The 23383-nt window shown below is 38.3% G+C and overlaps 2 protein-coding genes across 4 annotated transcripts in view; both read right to left on the bottom strand.

Moving 5' to 3' along the window:
* Positions 1–15434, bottom strand: part of LOC121636568 (CD276 antigen-like) — a 129233-nt gene extending 113799 nt beyond the window's left edge. The window contains exon 1 of the mRNA XM_041980163.1: positions 15317–15434. Coding sequence (XP_041836097.1) covers positions 15317–15410 — 94 coding nt within the window. The 5' untranslated portion in view covers positions 15411–15434. The remainder of the gene's footprint in view (positions 1–15316) is intronic.
* A 6951-nt stretch (positions 15435–22385) lies between these two features.
* Positions 22386–23383, bottom strand: part of LOC121636569 (CD276 antigen-like) — a 43678-nt gene continuing 42680 nt past the window's right edge. Inside the window, exons 7-8 of one of the 3 annotated variants that reach the window (XM_041980165.1) lie at positions 23080–23187; positions 22386–22971 (exon numbers count right to left, since the gene is read on the bottom strand). In XM_041980165.1, the coding sequence (XP_041836099.1) occupies positions 22889–22971; positions 23080–23187 (191 nt within the window). In that variant the 3' untranslated portion in view covers positions 22386–22888. Of the gene's footprint in view, positions 22972–23079; positions 23194–23383 lie in introns of all 3 variants that reach the window. The other 2 variants (XM_041980164.1, XM_041980167.1) reach the window with 2 other exon arrangements.

The raw sequence follows: 23383 nt of genomic DNA, 5'->3' as shown, positions 1-23383 counted from the left end.
TAGTTTTATGAAGGGAAAACAATCTGGAGTATTAAATACCACAGTCCTGTACACATGCTGTATGTCATGCTGTACTCAACTTCTTAATGAAAACACTTTTTCCTTCAAACATTTTCTCTGAAACACAAAAATCAGGAACAAAACAAACTTTAATTTTGTTTTTACATACAGTAGTGTTATGTTATGTATGATCATATTTATGAAAAATTATATTTTATGAAAACTATTGAACACACAAATTAGCTCAGACTTAAAATAAAAGTTTTTTTTCCTTCAATGATTTTATTCCTGTTAATTTTATCCAGAGATTGTTTAATGAAACCTAGATAAGGGACTAAGCCAGGATTTCCTGGTTATTCTGGCTGAACTTTTCCTTGATTTGGTTTTACACAAGCAGTTGCACATAAGTTACCATGGAAATTTATTCTGTGTAGCTACCCTGCTCCAGACCAAGAATACAGACTCCCCACGTCTGTTTTTAAACTTCTTTTCATTATTCATCCCATGCTGCATTTCATTAACCTGATGTTGGTGCTATCTTTGTTTTACTTATGTTTATAGTTAATGTATGTTAGTTAAAGGTCCCATATTATGCAGAATTCACTTTCTAAAGGTTTTCTAACAGTCATATGTGTGTCCTCATAGCTTGCCTCATTAGAGCTCATTAGAGCCACACCAAAGTGGCTACCTTTGTGTTTACAGGTTGAAATGTGTTTATTATGTTGACATGTAACAGAATAGTTTTGCAGTTTATCTATGTCTTTTGTTTGTTTTGTTTGTTTGTTTGTTTTGTTTTTTTTTTATTTAGCTGGCTTCTCTTTATATAGTAAAAGAGAAAATGTGCTATAAAAAATCTAACTAAATGGTTACAGAAGTATGTGCACAATTTTAGTTTCCAGGTTCTGAGTAAGTTAAAAAAAACAATCCAATCTGATGTAACTGGTTTACTGTTTACTTTTATATCTTTATCTTTTAAAATATTCACTTAATGGTTTAATTTTATTATTATTAAATTCTAAAATTATTATTATTATTATTATTATTATTATTAATCTTGGTGTTATTAGTTTAGCTTTATTATGTTTCATAACTAAAATATATTCAAACTAGAAGCACTCAAAAAGTGAAGACCTCTACCAAACCATAGGGTCACTCACCTCAGAAAACCCCCTAAATTTTGATCCACCAGATCCAGAATACCAACATGATCCGGGTCACACAACATCATATTATAACATCTACCATGATGTCATCTTGTGCTTTTTTTTTTTTTGCCAATGATTCTGTGCTTCACCACTAACTGGCTTATATGGAGACTTATTGGGTTTAACAGGTTTCTTTACTCACAACAAAACATCAGTAATGTGAAAGCAGTACAGCTTACCACAGCCTCTACCATCATCATCATCATCCACAGCAGCTGATTATTATCATGCAGCAGTTGAGCCATCAATCATTTTTGTAGATTTGCTGTTTTTTTTTTTTTTTTTTTCCTTATTCCTGTCATTTTTCTCTCTTCACGACAGGTAGTTGCATCCACTGGCATACAGCCAAACAAGGTTTAAAGTATCTGATTGGTTCAGCTTGGTGTTCATAAGTAAAGAACCAATGGGCTGCATGTTAACACGTCAGGAAAAGAAAGTTCTGTGATGACAGGCATAGGGGCTAGTGTTTTAAACATTTGAGTGGGCTAGTGTTAGTTAGTTGGGCCACTGATCTACCGACTTTTCTGGACCAGTCAGACCAATAAATAAATTGTATCGGCTCAAAAAACACTTTGGTCCACTGGGAAAGTGCCTGGTCCTCTGCCAGATGGCCAGTCCATGCTTGACTGCAGTGAATGCATGGGTCCTCTACCGGGCCTGCGTCAATGCCAGAATAACCTGCCATGTGTTCACGATGTGTGATACAATAAATCAATATCAGCTTACACCCAGTGCTCTGTTTCATTACTTTAGGATTATGCTTTTTTTCTAATTGTTCCCCCTCAAATAATGTAAAAAAAAAAAAAAAACTATGAATACATTTTTAAAAATTATTTCATTTTGTTATATGTTAGCTGATAACTGAATGTTGGAAGCTAGTAAGTATTTGACATTTTCTATTTAAAATACAAGCTCAAAGTAATCCCACATGCTAATCAATTATTTATTTATGTATTAAAGCTTTGTCTATTTCTGAATAATAAAAAAAAAAATTAAAGGGTAAAAAAAAAAGTCTTATTGTCCCTATAGTCAAAATGACCCCATCTGGTCCTGTTATTGTCCCTGGGGTGCCTAGCCTTGGTGTTGGGTTGGCGTGGCCAGTAGTGGTTTTGCCTGGGGTGGTCGGGCCACATCGGGTTCCTGGGCTGGGCTCTGCTTGGGGGAATGGGTGGCCCTTGCACCTGTGGGTGCCTGCCATCTGCCTGCGCTGTGGTGCCCGGCGCCCGCTGGGCCTGCTCATTGTCGCCCTGGGCTGCCTGGTGCCCCTGCCCCGTTGTACCAGGGCTCCAGTTTGGGGGCCCCTCTGCTCTGCTCTAGTGGACCGCTGCTCTGTCTGCTTTGGCTGTCCTGGGCTTGGTGCTCTGTGGACCTGGTGGGCCTTAGGGGGCCTCAGCTCCCCTCGTCCCCCGCTAATGCTTTAAGTTGCAGTGTGATCGCGGCCCCCTTGCAAGCACACATATTTTCCTTGTTGCATGGCTACACACGCATGTTCACACATGCATGCTCACAAACGTGCTCGTCTCTCCAGCCGCTTCTGACTAGATGTTGCTGATGTTTGTGTGTTGGTACGTTTCTCTGCAAGGACGTTTGATGACTACTGTACTTTTTCATATCATCATTATCCTATTTTCTTTATGTATCATGTAGTACTGTTGTAGTTTATATTGTTTTTTGTGATGTGTTTTAGGCAGCACAGACAACTGTTATTTCCACGTATTAATCCTGTCCTTTTCTCCCTTTTTTTCTCCCCTCTTCCTCTATCTCCCCATTCCTCTTGGCACTGACATATAAAGACTAAAGAAAATAAGATTACAATAAAACTAATAAAAATATCAAGGGCAGCCATGTCTCCCTTGGTAGAGCAAATCTGTCAAGCAAAATATGGCACACAGACAACCGTTCTGTATGTTAGGACAGGACAGGATTAAAAATGAAAAAAATTTTTTTAAAAATGACCCCATCTGGTGGTTCTAGCGATTCTAGTGTTTAAAAGAATTCCTGGATTCAGCCCATTCCCCATGAGACTAGTCAGAGCAGGTGAACGGTAATGCTACATCTGAACTACAAACTCGGAGTGAAAAACAAAATCATTTATAATTATTTATATATACAAGAATTCTAATGGAAATATTCCATGAGCTGATTCCACAGACGGTTAAACAGACTGCATACTAGAGTCTGTGGTACATGCTGCATTCCAGGGATACTCAGTTCAGTCCTACGATGGCAGCAATCCAGCAGGTTTTCATTGTATTCCTGATTATTCTCCAAATTCCTATGAAACTGTTTCATTACGAGATGTTAGTAGTTTCAAATGCAGCCACAGACACAAACATCACAAACACACACAGAAGTGAACATATATAACTCAAATTATGAGTTATTTTATGTAGAGCTGAATTAACTTGAGCCCATCTGGGACATTTGAACTGATCTCTTCTGTAAATAATCTTTAACTGATGAATGAAAGTACTCACCTACAGTAAGCTGAACTCTGAACAGTATTGTGGGGGGAGTAGATGCATTAAGACAGATGTAAGTTCCATTGTCGCTCATTTTTGTAGGTTTGATTTGTATGGAGGCATTACCAGATGTGAGCTGGTCGGGAAAATGAAAGACCCGATCTTTGAACTGCTCAGCTTGACCTCCACGTTTAGGACCATACATGGTGCCACTTTCATACAAAAACACCTCCCTTTTATTATGTGCCACATTCTGTTTCTTCCAGTCGAAGGCCTTGTTTGTAATGTCCATATTTCCAAAGGAACAAGGTAAAACTACATCATCATCTTCTTTCACATTAATCTTGTAGACAGGTGGATCTGGAAGACAAAAACATGTATTAAGGAAACACAATTTTGAAAATATTTGGTGGAAAATCTAATTATTCCTCCACCATACTTATTCCAAATTTATTGTGGCTGAAAAGATTCATTTGACAACTCAGTAATTATTCATTAGTAAATAGAAAATGTGTTGAATCAGTGCAAATATCTGCAGTGAATAGGAAACAGCAGGGATTCTCAAAATATAAAAAGTTCATGTACACTGGAGCTGCTCCATCTTTATAGACTCATAGAGCTTTTGGGGAAATGTTTCCATAATTACAGTAAAACTTATTGTTTAGTTTGTCCGTCTGCAGAAAATAATAATAATAAAATAACTATATGAGAAAATTTATAAAATGTGGTTAAAAGATTAAATGTGGGCAAAAAAAGGACTCGCGTTGTGAATTATTTTCTCCAACTTCACTTCTAGTTTTTGGTTGTGAAACTTTAAATACCAGCTCAGGAGCAGAGACATCTGTGACAGCTCCTAACTCTTATCAGATCATCTCTGTTACACCATCCAGAAGCAGAAACACAAACACAGGGTTTGCTGCTTTGTGAGAAAACAAACTAACAAGGTGTGTGGGTGACAACGTGGGAAAAACGAGAAAGTGTTTAATTAAAACTTGACTTTGTTTGGCTCACGTTTAAATGTTAAATAAAGAAAAAGACAAAACAAGAAACAGTAACATTTTAACCATCCACTGGGTGTTCTACTGCAGTACACGTTTGGGTAAATGAAAAAAAAAACCAAAAACAAAAAAACAAAAAAACATGGCATTTCTGTTGTTAAAAGTAAACAATCACCAAAACTATTAAATAGCAGAGTTTGTCGTATTCGTCAGGAAATGCTGTTTTGACTTTTTTAGATGATATTGTCTAAATGCTTGGGATGGTAACTGCTATACAGGATGCTAACATCGATGACAGTATTATTGACAGTTTGAGAGAAATTGAGCACTGGGTGTGTATAGAATATGCACAGGAGGAACTGTTTCTGAGTGCTGGCCGTCCACAACTTGAAATTCCTTTTGAGACACTCTGGTCTTTGGTGCTCTGACATAACCATCCGGAGTGTTGCTAAAATGTTTGTCGCCCAGCACTGTTTGTTTGGAGAATGGTGGAAGAAGGTTAACAGTAAGTTACTTTTAATATTTTTATGGAAATGCAGTGAATTTTAGCTCACTACTGTATTTTCACAAGTCTGTACAGTTGTTGCTGTCAATATTGAATACTGTTTATAATCTCAGTGTTTTCTCAAATTGCATGACTTATGTAAATGTGTGTGGCTCTATCTTTGTAAAATGTGAGCTGCAAGAACACCTTTAATAGATAAATGAATTTTCAAACTGTCCTAGAATTATCTTACATGCTGCATCATTATTGCATAGTTGGTTGACCATTAAGCCGCTAACTGCTCTACCATTTTTAAACTAGGCTAACATTGTGCACCTGAACTTTCTAATATTACGAGTGTTTTGCCCCATGAGTCTGAGACTGACCCAGCTTTCGTTCTCTGTATGAACCATGCATGTAGCAGAATTGACAATAAAGCACTGTGATCTCTTAAGTTGTTGATCACCACAAAGAACATGGAAAACTCATTCATTTCATTACTAGCTGAAAACAACAGTTTTCTAGGCTTTCAGAATTTTGTGTTAGACATTGTATATTTAGTTGATGCTTGCTGTAACATTATGATCTGTTTAGATATGCAGGAAATCTGATAAGCATTCTTCTGTTGGAGATAAAGAACTGGAAGCTATATTGCTGGATATTTAGCGCTGTCACCCAAATGCTGGCTGGAGAATGATGTAGGGACATCTACGATCTAGAAGAATATACATTTATAGTACGGGGATAATGTTTGGATATCCAAACACCGTTATATAAAATTTATAGTTGAACCTGTCAGTATTAGATCGTACTTTGTCATTACCTCTGTAAACCAACTGTGAAGTTACAATATCATGACAATAAAAAAACTGAAATGGTCTCATCAGGATCTCAACTGTCCATGAGACGTGGCAATCTAGAGGGGGTCATGATGCAAAGCTTTCTATTCATACTGCCAGACACCATCAGTACAGTTACCAGCACCAAATTACCTCTTTCATATAGACGGAAATCATAAGCTAATTCAGTCAATAATTTCTTTTACTTTGACAAATGTACATTTTTTTTATTTCAAGTACCATCAACCACGTATCAAATTCTTATAACTTTCTCATGTGCGCTGTAGAGAATCTGACATTCATACTACAATCCTACACACACACACACACACACCACCCATCTATCCATCTTCTATACCGCTTAGTCCAGTTCAGGGTTGTGGGGGGCAGGAGCCTATCCCAGCAATAAGCAGGCAAGAGGCAGGGTACACCAGTTTATTACAGGATCAACACAGAGAGAAAGACAACCAGTCCCTACAACATACAAATCTAAATCATATGATCACTTACAGTAATTAATTTAGTACTTATTCAAATGTCTGTTAGTGCAGTAGCATTCCTATCATGTAATACACTGCCACCCCTTTTATACGCACATTTGAACTTGTAACTTTTTCACATCAAAGTCCCCCTTTGTTATAATTCTTTTAAGTTGCATTTAAAAATCTAACAAAGCTCTAGAGATGACAAGGATCTTTCTCTTCTTTTAACCTGATGGAGATTTGTTGTCCATGGAGGAATAGATGGTTTTTCCAGGTTAATTGTCTACCTTAATGCTGCCGCTAACAACAAAGCCACAACTGTGTTTGATGGGTTCTTACCATCACGAGTTAGGTAGGTAGTCAAAGACTTATAATATCTTGACATTCCTCTACTGGTCTCTTCCAGACTGTAGATACCAGCAGAATTTTACTGTCTGATTTTACTGTTTATAGTCATATCAGACCTCCTCTTGCCCCAACCTCAGGTCAGACAAAGGGGGAGAACAGGAACTCTCACATTACAAACAACTGTTCACCCTTTCAACTCTGGTCACTGTACAGAAAGGAGGAACATAACTTTTCACAGCGATGTGCCGTCACAGACATGATCTGACCGCGGTGAAGTTGGTTTTAGGTTGGATATTCGACAGACATTCATCATTTCCGTGTTCAATAGCTTCCGTTTCACGTGACCAAAACACACAAAACCTGACGTGTATTATAGCACAAGATGAGACAAACAAGACACACCCCTTTTGATTCATTTTGAAAGCTCCTTCTGTTTTTCAGCGTGTGTCTACCCTTCGCCGAGAGGCATACCCGTTGAACCCCACTCGTGATATGGATTGGGGATTGCAATTATTTCCCATGAATGAGGAATTCCCAGTAAGCACGGGTCATAAACTCGCGTTGATTAAGTCCCTGCCCTTTGTACACACTGCCCGTCACTACTACCGATTGGATGGTTTAGTGAGGTCCTCGGATCGGCCCCGCCGGGGTCGGTCACGGTCCTGGCGGAGCGCCGAGAAGACGATCAAACTTGACTATCTAGAGCAGTGGTTCTTAACCTTGTTGGAGGCACCGAACCCCACCAGTTTCATATGCTCCTTCACCGAACCCTTCTTTAGTAAAAAATAAAATATGATTTTTTTTTACTGGTGCACGAAATGAATTGTGCATTAATATCACCTTGTTCAAATAACAAAACCAACACAGTGCATGAACTCAAAACAACTTACCTCAGTGTGACTTCTGTAAAATATTCTGTAAGAAATCACACGACACACCGACAGTCACACGTTTTGGCGGTTGGAGGTGGACGTGGGGTCGGCGTCACTAACGCTAACCCAACGTCACTGACGCACACCGCTGGTCAGACGGAGGGTTATTAAAGAAGGTGTTGTTAAACAGGAAGTGATACGCTGGCAGCGCGTCCACTCCTTTACAGCCGTTTTACAACGTGTCATCACAGTGGGTAAAAGTACCAGTTCCCCGCCGCCACGTCGTGAGTCCGTACGGCGATCGACCCTTTAGATTGCCTTATTTGCCTGGATCGGCGCTCGGGAGATAACGGGCTAATTCCGATGTGTGGTCCCGACTGAGAAGGAGGTCTCACTCTGCTGCTTATCCAGCGCTCTCAAAGCGGACCGGTTGGAAATCTCAGAGCAGGACGCTTTCACTAACTGCAGACTAGACTGAGGGGTGGACCTCTGCGGCGGAGGCTCCACCGAACCCCTGAGACCGACTCACCGAACCCCTAGGGTTCGATCGAACCCAGGTTAAGAACCACTGATCTAGAGGAAGTAAAAGTCGTAACAAGGTTTTCGTAGGTGAACCTGCAGAATGATCATTAACGGTGGAGCACCCCACGCGGGGCCTCTCCAACCAGCCGAACCTGCCGAGGGGAAGGACCCCGGCTCTCTCCCCGAGAGCCCCAGGGCCCGCCCCCCAGGCTCCGCAGCAGATGGACCGGCGTGACAGGATGGAGGCGTGTGTGCCCGAGCTCTCCTGCGGGCGGAAGAGTGGTCCCTCCAGGGTCCCCCTCTCTCCGCCCCGGTGCCCTCGGGTCCCGTCATGTCTCCCCTACCTCCTCCGACCCTTCCCCGCTGCAAACTCCACCCTGGTCCGAGCTCCGGCCAGCCCGTCGGACTCCCTGGCTCGGCCCCCTCTCCGGCACCGACCCCTCGCTCCGCAGCGCATGCACTCCTGCCAGCCCGTCCGAGGGCCTGACGGACCTGCCGTCGGGGCGCGCGTGGGAGCTTCGGGGCGGCGTCCACGCAGAGCGGGCCCGGCCTGCGTCCGGCAGAGACCTGGTCAGGGTAACGGCCCCCGGCACGGTCTTCTCGGAGTCGGGTTGTTTGGGAATGCAGTGGTAAATATGCATCCATCTGAGGCTAAATACCGGCACGAGACCAATAGTACCTTAAGGGAAAGTTGAAAAGAACTTTGAAGAGAGAGTTCAAGAGGGTGTGAAACCGTTAAGAGGTAAACGGGTGGGGTCCGCGCAGTCCGCCCGGGGGATTAAACCCTACGGGTCAGGGACGGCCGCCCGGTGTGGAAGGATCCCCACCGCTTCTCCTCTCGGGGGGCAGGCGGCGGGGACCTCTCCCCGGCGCTGGCTGGCCCTCGCCGGGCGCATTTCCTCCGCGGCGGTGCACCGCGACCGGCTCCACGGCGGCCAGGAAGGGCTCGGGGACTCTGGTTGTCCTCCAGCCAGCTGGGTGCGGGCCTCCAGCTGCAGCAGGCTGGCTGGGGAGGAGTGGGACTGGGGCCCTGGAGGTCCTCCAGAGGCTTGGTGCCTGCTGGATGTCTGCTGGAGGTCATGCAGACCTGACGCAGCAGCAGGCTGGCTGGGTGTGTCTGTGACTGGGGCCCTGGTGGTCCCCCCCAGCAGGCTGGGTGTCTGCTGGAGCTATTGAAGAAATATTGATATTTTTACTGTAAAAAAATTATAAAAAATAGAAGGAGCTTTCAAAATTAATCAAAAGGGGTGTGTCTTGTTTGTGTGTCTTAGTAGAATAATTTAGTTGAGGTTTGGGGCCCCTCGGTCACATGATGTGAAAGCTATTGAAGGAATATTCATTTAATTACTGTAAAAATTTTGTAAAAAACAGAAAGGGCTTTCAAAATGAATCGAAAGGGGTGTGTCTTGTTCGTGTGTCTTAGTAGAATATTTTAGTTGAGGTTTGGGGCCCCTCGGTCACATGATGTGGAAGCTATTGAAGAAATATTGATATTTTTACTGTAAAAAAATTATAAAAAACAGAAGGAGCTTTCAAAATTAATCAAAAGGGGTGTGTCTTGTTTTTGTGTCTTAGTAGAATAATTTAGTTGAGGTTTGGGGCCCCTCGGTCACAATTTGTGGAAGCTATTGAAGAAATATTGATATTTTTACTGTAAAAAAATTATAAAAAACAGAAGGAGCTTTCAAAATTAATCAAAAGGGGTGTGTCTTGTTTGTCTCATCTTGTGCTATAATACAGGTCAGCAATTGCGTGTTTTGGTCGCGTGAAACGGAAGCTATTGAACACGAAATGATGAATGTCTGTCGAATATCCAACCTAAAACCAACTTCACCGCGGTCATGAACTGGCGTGTCTGCAGCACGGCGAGTTACTTACTAAAATGTTTCCAAACCAACGCAAAAGATCAAGCTGGTCCGTTATAGCCTACATGGTGTATGTACTAGAGATGTGACGTTCATGAACGAATCGATTCTTTTGAACGACTCTTTTAAATGAACGGTGGGAACCGATTCACAGCTGTGAGCCGTTCACTTGTGAACCATTCTTTTTATATACAAGTGTATATACAAATTTTTCAATTTTTTTTCAAATCAAATCAAATCTAACTTTATTTATAAAGTGCTTTTCATGCCATAGGCAACACAAAGTTCTTTACATGATTAAAAACATAAGAATAAAAACACTCAATGAAATCTTTCACACAGTCACACACACACACATATACACAACACAAGCCAAGCCCAATCCCCCCACCCCCCTTTTAGCTAAAAATGACTGAATGAATAAATAAATGAATAAATAAGTAAATAAGAAGTAGTACAGTTGAGTAAAATGAAAATAAAATAAATAACATTTGTGACATCATAGAAGTCTGATGTCCAACACGCTCCATTCCTGTGAAGCATCTATGGGCAGAGAGTATTGTTTGGAAACAAAAGCTGTGAGTTCTATCCAAAACATTTACTAGAATTTGCACTGACTGTTCAGGTTTATCCTTTTTTATCTATATTTTTCCTATAATGTTTTTAATCTTGTATAATAAATTTTGTATAGGTACATATTTTGATTGTTTGTCATTCTTATATATTGTAAAGTTTGTAAGATATTGTGAGAACGAGCCAGTCTTTTGAATGGCTCTTTAAAAGGAACGGCTCCTCAAGATCCGGCTCCCTTCCAAGAGCCATAAATCCCATCTCTAGTATGTACGTCACTTGAGGTGCACATTAATCTGTGCAAACTCACACATATTTTTCTTGTATTAGGAGTTACCACTAATGTGAAAAGTCACACAGTGGCAAACCGCTGAGGCCGTTGAGGAAACGGTTACTACCGCTACAGAAACGCCAAGTGCCATTGCAGAAACGGTAACTGCCGTTGTAGCGAGAGTGGCTGGCCTGGATCTTAGCGTCTCTCTCTCTCTCTCCCCTCCGCCACCCTCCCCTCGCCCTCCCTCTGCTTGTAGCTGTTGAGAACAACTGCACAAAACTGACGTTTCTCCATCTGCGATCGACTAGTTTTGCCTCACGTCAGGTCCCGGATGTGTGGCACAAAAGTTTGAATTTCAGATCTGAATTTGTATTTCAGATCTGAATTTGAATGGAGAGAACTGAAACTGAACTATGAAAATGAATTAGGGAATGAATTTTTTCAAATACAAAAGTTTCAACTTTACCAATATACACATTCAAAAAACATAGATTCAATATCAAATATGGTAGTTTGGATTCAGTTTTTTTAAGCAATTATTCAAACAGGCACATTCAGATTCAAATTGAATGATTCAAATTCAAAAATAAAGAATTCAGATTCGCTCCCCAGTGGCACAAAGCTTATCCCATACATGTCACTTTACTTTAAATTGCCCTGTAGGTGTACTTGTATTTTTCCCTTTCTGTATAATTAACTGAAACTCACACATAGGGCATTAAATGAACAACAAACAAAGAACGCCATTGCAGTTTATATTAATCCTAAACCGGACCAAACACTGAGTCAGAGGATTTGAGACATGTCTGGCTCCGGTAATGTGCAGGAAGACGTAGGACCTCGAAACAGGTGGAAGACTTAAGACGATCTTGGCTATTCACCACTTCTACAGTCATTTCTGTGGGCAGGACTTCCAATCCAGTACAGAATTTCAGAAGGGCCTTATGTTGTTCACATGATGCTGCAAGAAAGACATTGTTTTGAACAACATCCTATATTATTGTACTTTGTTACAATGTATGGGATGTTACATAACTGTAAGAGACTTACCATTTTCAATAAAAGACCAAAGGTACCATGTTACTCTGCACTGGTCCTCAACAGCACATTCTTCTTCATCCTCATCATCTTCCATAACAGGTCACACAATCTTTTCTAGGATAGACTGCATGAAACCGTATAGTACTGATAAGTCTTTCTTTTGATTAGATTTGTCTACCAAGCATGTCAAACTGGTAGAGAATTCAATTCTGTAATAATTATGGCAATTGACATATTTAAATGACTTTTTAAGCTATATACGTTCTTCAGATTTGAAAAGGGATAAGGTCACACTAAACCTCACAAGTGGGAGCAGTCTCTGTTTACCTTGGTAAGAACAGGGGGATTTATGTCAGCTCTCTCTCTCTGAGTAACGGCCAAATCATGGTCTCCTTCAACCCTTTCCTCAGCTGCTTTACTTGTTTGTTCGTGTTCTGACCTGAAATGGTGGGACCAAAAAATTCTTTTGTTTACAGAGTGCTCTACTACACACTTCTAATTTTAAATACTCAAATGTCTTTAACCTTTTTGGAATTTTGATGAAAAGAACCATAACTTGCATCATGGAATAAAAGACGTTCATACATCCACCGTTGACTGGTTTGTGTGACACCTGGCAGTTCCTAAGAAAGTTCCAGCTCGAGAATACTTCTGTTTTCCTGTTCTGTTAATTCAGCACTGCTGTCAAGCTATACATAAATAAAAGTTTAATTAATGAGTCAAACAGTGATACCATTCTACAGAAAACAACATTGTAAATTTCATATTTAAAGAAATAATATTTTCCATTTAATACAAATAAAAGGAACTAAATTCCAAACCAGCTGAAAAGTGCTGCAGATAACAATATCTGGGCACTCCTCAATATGAATCGTAGCCGTTTCAGGTGAGCCACCAAAAAGGACATGAATGATTGCAGGACTCATCCCAGACAGATAAAAAAAAAAAAAAAAAAAAAGTTCAATTTTGGAAGAAGTTGAGCACTTATCTAAAACCATTTTTGTAAACACACTTTTACAGCATCTCCAAATAATTTGACACATTATGTCATACTGCATTATCACATACACAACACACAATGGTACTACTAACAATAAATCATAATATACAATATACATAACTTTCAACAGGTATCCTTATTAGCTTCATATCCTTCAATTACCTCATCTCTTATCTTTAGTTTAAATTTTCCTGTTGATTGACATGTTTTTATATCCTCACTACAGCTGTTCCAGAACTAAACTGCTCTTCTAGTAATACAATAAAGTTTAGGCTGTTTTTTTTAACATGTATGTTCCTCTTGGGCTGAATTTACTCTCCCTTAATTGGAAAAGCTTTTGAATACTGTTAGGCAATTTTTAATTTTTAACTTTGTACATAATTTGAAGAATCTTGAATTTTACCAGGCTTTGATTGACAGAATAAATAATTTAGCTGAAAAACGACATTATGAAATAAATAGACCATTTTGGAAAGGAGCATTATAAAATAAAATCTGACTTTGTAAGAATTTTTTTTAAGTTTTCTTTTTTAAATAAATGCATTAAATGTTGAGAAATTTAAAAAAAAATTAAATTTTAAAAATAAAATAAAAAAAAGGCATTATTTTATTAAGTATGATATTGTGAAAACAATAATTTATTTATTTTTAAAAAGTGGAAATTAAAGAATAATGAATTACATTTCATAATAATACCGCCCCATTTTACAATTTCATGGTCATATTATATATTTGTCTGTTATTTATTAAAATGAAATGTATTTTAAAATGTTGTATTTATTTATTTAATTATGAATCTTTTGGGCTACCATAAGTATGAGACACACTTCAATGAAACTTGACAATTTTCTTTAGTACATCAGGAAGCAAACAACATCCTCATAACATGAACCAGTAAAACCAGCGTTACTGAAGCCATTCTACAGATGATTAACTGCTGCTACAGAAACGAGACACAACAGTCCTGCTCCTGATTTAGTCATGATGTTGTAGAACTATGTGGCCTCTTCATGCTGAAGTGACAGTGGCAGAAAGTTTCCAGAAATGGAGTAAAAAATCAACCAGGTTAAGTTCACTTTTGATAAGACAGACAGGGCGAGTAACTTTGAGAACGATGCGCTGCTAACAGAAATTATAATATTAAAACAAAGTTAGTGAAAAGTGCTCTCTTTTACAGTTGTTTATATCTTTTTTATGTTTTATTTGATTTTTCACTCCACAATGAAGCTCATTTTAAAAATAATAAATTAATAATTGGAAAAAAAAGCTGTGCAATGAAGGCCACAGGTTGTCAGTAATAACGTGTTTGACTATATTTCTTTATCTTTATCAGGATTTTTTAAGTGTTTTTAGTCATCTTTAGGCATGAAAAAACAATCTTCAACTCAACTCTTTTGAACGTGTATTTTTCAGAGATTTTTGTGTGTCCACTTGTGGACTACATCCATTTAGAACATGAAAATATGTATTTGACAAATGAATTTACTATATGTTATGTGAAATCCAACATAAAAAAAAGTCTTAAACAGATGTGATTAAGACATTTTTAAGTTGAACATTTGAACATTTTAACATTGTTCCTGACTCCTCAGCCTTTACCTTCTATATGTTCATGTCATGAGCATGACAGGAACAGAACATGTTTATCCCAAGAAATTTCTTCATTTCATCTTTTGTCATGACCAGATTTTCTTTTCGTGTTTGCAGTGCATACACGTTGGAATCTATTTCATTTATCAGATCATCATGAAACAGATGAATAAAAAATCTACTGGTTCCGTTCCCACAACATTTACTTTTCTCTCCCCTAAAAAGGGAGGCAAGTCCCCCTCAAACTGGTTGTCTCCACTCTTCCAGTTATTTCTGCTTTGTTCTGTCTTTGAGCTCTGTCTGGTGGAACATCACGAACTTTCTCAGCTTGGTCAGCATTCTCACCTTCCTCAGCATTTTCAGTTTCATTGCCAATACTGTTAGAAAACACTAGTCTTCTGCTAATCCAGCCATTCACCTTCACTGCCGCTATCATCATCCTCATTTGACTGAAGTATTTTTAGTTCTTTCTGTCCCTTACTGCACTTGAGCTCTACACTAACTGTTATTCAGAATAGTTATAATCTACACAAAATATTTCGCCCATATGCAAGTATGCCATCAACAGCCTTGCTATAGGAAAAAAAACTTTGAACAGCTGTCCACAGTAGTGACCATTATGCATGATATATATATATATATATATATATATATATATATATATATATATATATATATATATATATATATACTAAACATACTAGCTAAATACAGCTTATATGTTTAGAAACATTAATATATAGTCTTTTTTTATTATCTCTTACCGGTTTGATCAGTTCTTGCAGACCACGTTAGGATGTAAAGACACACGAGCGGAAGAAGCTCCATGGTTGTTGAAATCATCCAGAGATTAAACATCGCATTAGCAAATCTTTAAAAAGGATGCAGTAACCCTCCTCTCTGGTGCAATGACGCATCAATTTCGCTTTGGACTTCCGTGCAGCAGCAGCATCAACAGTCCTTACAAACACAGAGACCGTGGATCTTTAAAGGAGGGGTAAACACTAGTTTCTCTCCCCGCTGCTCGCCTATGGGGTCGAACGCCGCAGTTGGAGGCCATCTTACCACAGTCACCCCGCTCACTCATAACATTGCTTTAAAGGTACATGCGCTCTCTATATAAACATATATATATATATTTCCATACTTGTCCTTCCTTCCCTCTTTCATACATCTTACTAGAGAAGCCCAGAGCGGCTGTTCTCGACTTTTATTCTTTTTAAAATCATTATCTTGAGATAACAAGTTAATTTTCTTGTTATCTCGAGATAATGAGGGACGTTTTCTCATGATAATGTGATGATCAAGGTGGGCTCAAATAAATAAAACTCATATCTCATTCTATCCATCTACCAATGTTGGTCCCAGCAGCAGTGTTCCCTTTTTCCTTTTTCTCAGAATTCATTTTTATATTACTTGTACCAAGTGTACGAGGAATATGAAAAGGAATTAGAACCTCTTGATCTGTAGGGGTGAAATAACAGCAGCTTTATGTCAGCAGTTGGTATGGTGAGTTCAGGAGCAGTCCACTAATGAGACTACACAACACATGCCTTTCAGTCTGAAGTCCAACTCTGGACAAAGACAACCAAAGTATTTTCTGTAGAACAGTGAAGTCATATGTTGGATATATGAATACAACTGTGTATTGTAGTCCCACACAAAGGTTTTCCATAGTAATCTATTCCCCATATGGTAATGACTTTTTGATGAATGGTGTTTTTTGTTGCAGTGTAATCTGAGGGAAAATATCATTGATGTCTAACTCAAGTGTTTTTATTTCTGCTGTACACACTGAAATTCTGCACTTTAGAAAGAGATGCCAATTCCTTCCAATGTTTGCGGAATATTGTTTTCTTTTTTTTTAACGTTTTTTTTTTCTTGATGATTTGTTTCATGCTCATCTTTTTTTAGTCTTTTATTTCTTTTATATTTCATTTATTGTTTAGTCCTTCTGATTTCTATTTATATATATATTTTTATCATTCTTAGTTGTACAGCACCTTGGTCAACATATGTTGTTTTTATCCATGGTTGTGGATTTGTGTGGATTCTAAATTATTTATGACACATGTACCAGGTTGATGCAATGAACTGCAGACTTTTGTGTTGTAGTACTTTTTACTCCTTGCAGCAGCATTTTCAGCATTTTTATTCACCAATGATATAAACTTGCTCCATTCCCTTTTTCCACATCTCTCCACATGTAATGGTGGCGGCTATGGATGTATGTTTGAGTTATATTTGATGAGAACCAGACAAACTTTTGTAATGGAGTGTAAAATGACTGGGTAAGAGCACACTTTATTTATCACCAAGGAGGACAAAAGTAGGACAATTTCCCAATAAGAAAATTACAAGAGATTAATTTAACACAAAATGCCCACAAAAAATGAAACACTCAACCCCGAAAGTCAAATAAAAACCAAAATGGTCAAAAAAGTAGTCAAACTATTAAAAAAAGGGGAAAAAATGATCAGGGGAGGAAAAAGTACTGAAAAATTGTAAGTAAAGTATCTTTATATTGCTTAAATTCTACTTGAGTAAAAGTACCCATCAAAAAGTACTAAATTTAAAATGTACTTTGATTAAAAGTTACTTAGTTACTTTCAATTACTTGATGTAAACAAAGGAAGAGTCATAAATCTAATCCAACACTGTATTTAATAAACTTTAAACACACTACAGTAAAAAAAGAGAATATAAACCAAATCAAAGTATCCACGATAATGTTGAGCGATTCCTTATTAACAAAACTGTGATCTTTTTTCCTTTACATCAAAAACATGAATAATCAGTTGTCTTAATTAACAAATGGGCAAATGAGCAGTTTTAAAAGGAGTTTTTTTAATCTCTTCGCTATAAACAACAAACCAGCGGAGCTCAAACGACGCTTGCAATTGGCTGAGGCCGGAAGGCCTGTGTTGAGGTTCAGAGACAGTTTGTTTTTTTATTTTTGAAAAAGAGTTCAGATGATCCACACTTTCTAAAACGCAGGCAAGGTTGCCTTCTAACTCCTCTGTTCCTCTGACCTTCTGGACTTCATGATAGAGAAGAAATCCTCTTCATCTGATGAATGCTGCTGTCCTTTTCCAAAACGCTCCACCTCTGACTCAGCCATTTGGTTGCGGTGATGTCTGATATAGAGAAGACCTGCTGAATGACAAACATTTGCCAATTAAGCAATTAGTTATCTGTCATTAGAGAGTCCTACAAACAGCTACAACTTCAGATGACAGAGATAGTAGTATTCTGTATTGTCATGTTATTACTAAGTATTTGTTGGTAAGAAACAAATGGACACGACTAAAATAAGCTATTGATCAGTAGATGAGAAACAATAAAATTACACCTGCTTCAATGATCTCAGCTCATCCTGTGTTAAATTTTGGTAGAAGGATTGCTGCAGGGATCAGTTCAGGGTCCTTCATCATCCCTCCAAAGCGCGTTTGGACACCATGCTGACCTGCTCTGCTCAGCGGCAGACACATCTTGGTGGACACTTCCTGCCTTCTCACTGGGAGCAGCCATCCCAAGTGTGTGTTGGTCTCTGACTGAAGAATGTTTAAGGCCTTTACCACTGGTCTCATTACAGAGCAGAATTCTGTCAGGAAAGCAATTTCTGCTTGACTCAACCTGTGCAAGATAAATAAAACACAAACAACTGTTAACAAGTTTCTCAAAGGAAGGATTTGGATTGTGCAACAAACTATATGGTTATATCAGCACTGTTTTCTATTGATCACGAATTATGACAAATGTTATGTTATAAATGCTAATCAATTAAATACCATACTTTTCAAATGCAAGGAAAGCTCACATTTTCAGTTTGAATTCTTCACAGAATTTTTACAAGTAAATCATTCCCTGTTGGTCCCAGCATTTTGATCTTTTCAGAGTATGCTCAGACCATGATCATCAACAACTGTGGTGAATTTGGGAGCTGCAAGTGGTTTGGAGTCAGATGTGGAGGGGGATGCATAGAATATGCATCCCCAAGTAAATCAGTCCAGTTATTTATGTGTGACCATTTAAGCATTACTGTCTGACTTTTTTTTCGTTTTGTAATAAATATTCTTTTTAAAGGTAATAATGAATACACACCACCTACAGCTGAGAAGCTGTTACTGCTTTCCTTGAGAGGTGGTGCTTTTCACGGCAAGGTTGCTAGACTCGGCTCTTTTCTGTGTGACCTCCCGGTCGCCCTCCAGAGATCATATTAATGTCTGCTTGTCTTCCAGAGATTCCACTCCTGTCTGTGCACCTTCTAATGATCCAGTCAGCACGTCTTCCAGAGGTTTAACTTCTGTCCAAGCAGCACTCTGGTCGTTCGCCAGAGATCTGGTCTGCTCAGCCTCCAGAGATCCGGTCTGCCAGTCTTCTGGAGGTCCAGCTCCAGTCCATGAAGGCCTCTGGCCATCCACCAGAGTCTCGGCCCACACATCTGCCTGAGATCCAGCTTTTTTTCACGTGTAACAGATCTATAGAGTCCCTTAGGGGACACAGGGATGATTTTTTTTTCCTTTTGCGTTATATTGCATTACTATTGTGTTACCACACCATACTCTTGCGCTCCCAATAAGTTTTGCATAACCTCACAACAAGTTTTGTGTTACCTCCCAATACTTTTCAGTTCCCTCACAAAAAAGGGATTATCTGACAGACACTGATTACACGGCTACGAGAGGGCACACAGCAGTTTTGCCCAGTTTCTTTAGGTGTTTCTGGTCTACATCTGTCCCTCTCAGCATTAAGTAAACATAACACACACATACATGTGACATTATGTCCACGTTAACAGAGGAAGGTAATATTTTAACTGATTAATTGTTAGTTAATGTGGAGACAAAGACTTACATCACCAGACCTCTCTTCTTCCCTGCTCTTTCTCTCTCTCTCCTGTTCCCCTGGGTGCTGCCGGGGGCGGGCAGAGGGAGGTGGTTGCCCCAGGAGCCAGGTGTAGGAGGATGGGGGAAGTGGTCAATGGTGCCCTGGTTCCCGGGGTGTGCGGCTTGAACAGCGGGGTGGGTGCTGGCCCACCCTGGGTGGCTGTCTGGGGTGCCTGGTCAGGCTGGGGCTGCTGCTGCCTCTGAGCTCTTGGGGCCTTGCGCTCTTCGCTCTGACTGCCCTGGATGGCCGATGCCTGGTGGGATCAGCGGTTGCCAGTAGCTCTGGCTGGGGCTCTCCTCTGCCACCCTCTGGTTGCGTCTTCGTGATGGGGTGGCTTGGGTTTGTGTTTCGGGATTGTTATTTTTGTTTTTCTTTTCTCTGTTTAGGAATTCTTGATCACTGGCAGCTGTTATTTTGTAAAAGCTGTAGGATTTTTTTAGTGTGTTTCTGTACAAGTGTAGCAGTTGGTTGTTGGGTGATAGTTTGGATTGAAGGGTCGTTGCTTCTATTTGTTGTGTTTTTGTCTCCTCTTTCTTCTTTCTGCTTTCCTTTTTGCTTCTTTTTGCTGTCTTCCTCCTTTTTCTGTCCCCTCCGGCCGGTCCAGCGAGATTACATAGATTCCATAATTCAAAGTAAATAAATAACAGTAATTAAATAAATCAAGTTATCAAGAGGAGCCTTCTATCCATAAACCTTCCCTTGGCAAAGCAAATTTGTTCAGCACAACACAGCAACCAGAATATCATTCTGCTTGTTTTCATGCTGGACAGGACAGACAAATCTGCTGTTATCAGAAACATTATCAAGTATTTTGCTGCTTTATTGTTTTGTTGCTTGTGTTTAGGCTGTAAAGTGAGACTGATATGATTTATTGGTGATTTATTAAATAAACTCTAATTTCCATTCATTTTCACGACTGTAAATTATTCACATGTTCAGTTCATCTTATGAAGAATGAAGATGTTAATTGTGTAAAAAATAAATCATACTGATTACATGGTTACATAATGGTGGCTTCTGTTGAGGCTCTTCTAGCTCAAAAAAGATAATTTAATCTCTTATTTCTTAAATACAGACGGTTTAGTCTGCTCTCTGTCTCAGAAGTGTAATTTTTATAGAGGCTCATATATGGTAATATTCTAAATAGTGTTGCTGAGAAAAAAAATCAAAAGGCCCAACAGACCACACAGTTGTTAAACCCATGCCAATGCTAATGTATACTTCAAGTTAATATCACTATTTCCATCATAAGTATAGATGCCACATCTTATATAGAAACATTGACCCTGGAAACCCTTAGACACCAAGATGAAGCAAATAGCTATAATAGTCTTCAAGTTATTGAAGAAATTCACATTTTCTCTAGTGATGGCAATCTGGGTTAGCTGTTAGTGTATTTAACATTTACCATGATGTCATCTTGTATTTTTTATTTTTATTTTTTTGCCAGTATTTCTGGGACTCCTCTGAGTTAGAAACTGCAATGGCAAAATTACAAATCTGCATCTTCCCATAATAAAGAATCCTTTGAAAATATCCTGGATCCAGACATGATCTGGATCACCCCCAAAAATCGAATCACTTCTTCTTTATTTTTATATATTATATATGTATGTATGTATGTATGTATATATATATATATATATACATTTTTTATATCTTTATATTTCTGACATTTTCTGAAAATTTAATCAAGATCCATCCATAACTTTTTGAGTTACGTTGCTGACAGACAAACCAACGAAGGAGAAAACATAGAAGCAGATATCAAGTCAGATCAGTGCAGGATACAGACGGTCAAAATGTTATCACTTGTTCCTTATTCCATTTCTGAGATTTGCTAAAATTTGAATAAAAAATCCACCAATAACATAAAGCCCTTGTTTTTGTCTCATTATGTGTTTTAGTTTTAAAATCTTAATGTTGATTTTAAAGGGCTTTGTGGTCGTTTACCCCATCATTTATCTGACAGTTTAAAACCACACTCATCTAAAATCCTCTTCTGTTAAATCTCTTCTTAAAACTGACTTTTATCAGGAAACCTTTCTTGACTTTACAACTCTTCTGATTTATTTACTCTCTTAGTTATTGCCCCAAAATTTTAATATTATTCAACTGAGCTTGTTTTATTTACTTGTCTTTATATATTCAGTGTATATTTATCATCTAAAATTACATAGCCACCATGTAATTGGCTCTTAAAATAAGTTTTCTTTTTCATCAGGTGTCAGCTATATGACGATATAGTGTGCAGCACACACATTCAGTGATGGGTTGATGAGGCCTTGACAAACCTCTTTTAGGCTCAAGCAGCTGTGTCTTTATTCTGAGAATCGCCCACAAAATGTTAAAAATTTGAATCCCATTTTATTAATAAAATGTTTAAATGTGTTGTCCTGTTAGCACAGCACGAATCTCCCCAAAGATGGGATGCTGAGTAAAATGTAGATGTAGATATTGAAACTGATAAATTTTACGTTTAATGTGAAATATAAGGTCATTTTGAATTTGATGGCAGCAACACATCTCCAAAAAGTTGGAAGTGATGTTTAACATTATGTAACAACTCCTCTTCTATCAATAACTTCTGAAAATCATCATTGATCAGTATTTCCAGTGCAGGATCTTGACTATAAGTCTCTTTTTAGTATTCATGATTTTGATAAAATTTGTGTTGCTAAACCTGCCTGAGCCATCTCTAACACTTGCTTTTTAATGCTAACAGTAAGTTTTAATTATCTCGTTACTGCTTTCCAATGTTCACCATTTCAGTATTGTTACTATATCATTAACTGTGCTCTCAACCATTTATTAAAAATATTAATTCATATTACTGTCCAAAGTAAAAGAAAATGCAAAGCTACTTGTGAACTTTAAATGGTTAAAGTCAAACTGAAGGAATCCATGACAAAAATCGTTCTGATTTAACAAGATAAATTTTAATCCATGTCCAGTTTTCTTTTTTTTGAAAATGTAAAACAGAAATTGTTGTAAGATCAAGTCAACACAGTAGAACATTTATCATGTGTTTCCTTGGACAAACATCATCAGCACTAAAAAACTGAAACACACACACACACACACAAAGGTCAGATATCTAATATTAAAAGAAAATGAGAAATATTTGATATCTTTCAAGAATACATATATATATATATATATATATATATACACACACACACACATATATTATATTATATTATATTATAATATATATACATACTTTATGTATATTATAAAGTTATGATTAACATAACTTAATGTATGATTCCTGTGAGATTGTGACAGTTGAAACTTTGGCTTTAATTAGTTTTAAATGCAGGGACTTGTTGAAACAGGCAGAATGAGCTACATGCAGTAACAAAGGACAATGTGCAAACCAGGAAGGACCTCTCATGTCCGTCTACAAGTAACCTGATTCACACATCTTGGATGTGAAACATAATTCATTTGGCATTTAAAGGCTCTTTAGGGTCTGGATCAGGATGTCGGACTAAATCACAGGAGAGGCTTGTTGTTGATTGTGAGTCTGCAGGAAAGAAAACATCAAAGAAAGTCACTTTAATACAATCTGAATGATGCTTCACTATACATTAAATCAATGCTGCTAACTTGTTAATACATTCTTTAAACTTACCTTTATAACATTTTGGTTTGATTAAACCTGTGCAAACCAGCACCAGCAGAACAACAGCAACAACAAAAAGAACACAGAAAAATGCACCAACAATCCATCCAGTGGGATCTGAAACTGATAATAAAAAAGTTAATGTTACACTCACAATGTAAACGTGTGTGATGCATAACAGATTCAACATCAAAAAGGACCAATAAAATCTCTGTATTAATCTGGCACATGAAATCTATCTGAAAGTACATCCTCTATCAGGAAATGTTCAGCTCTACAGACACTGGAGTACATTTAAGTTACTTTGTGTAAT

The sequence above is a fragment of the Melanotaenia boesemani genome, chromosome 3, assembly GCF_017639745.1.
Source record: "Melanotaenia boesemani isolate fMelBoe1 chromosome 3, fMelBoe1.pri, whole genome shotgun sequence".
Classification (NCBI taxonomy): Eukaryota; Metazoa; Chordata; class Actinopteri; order Atheriniformes; family Melanotaeniidae; genus Melanotaenia; species Melanotaenia boesemani.
Note: the sequence above shows the minus strand (reverse complement) of the source record. Positions and strands in the feature narration are given on the sequence as shown.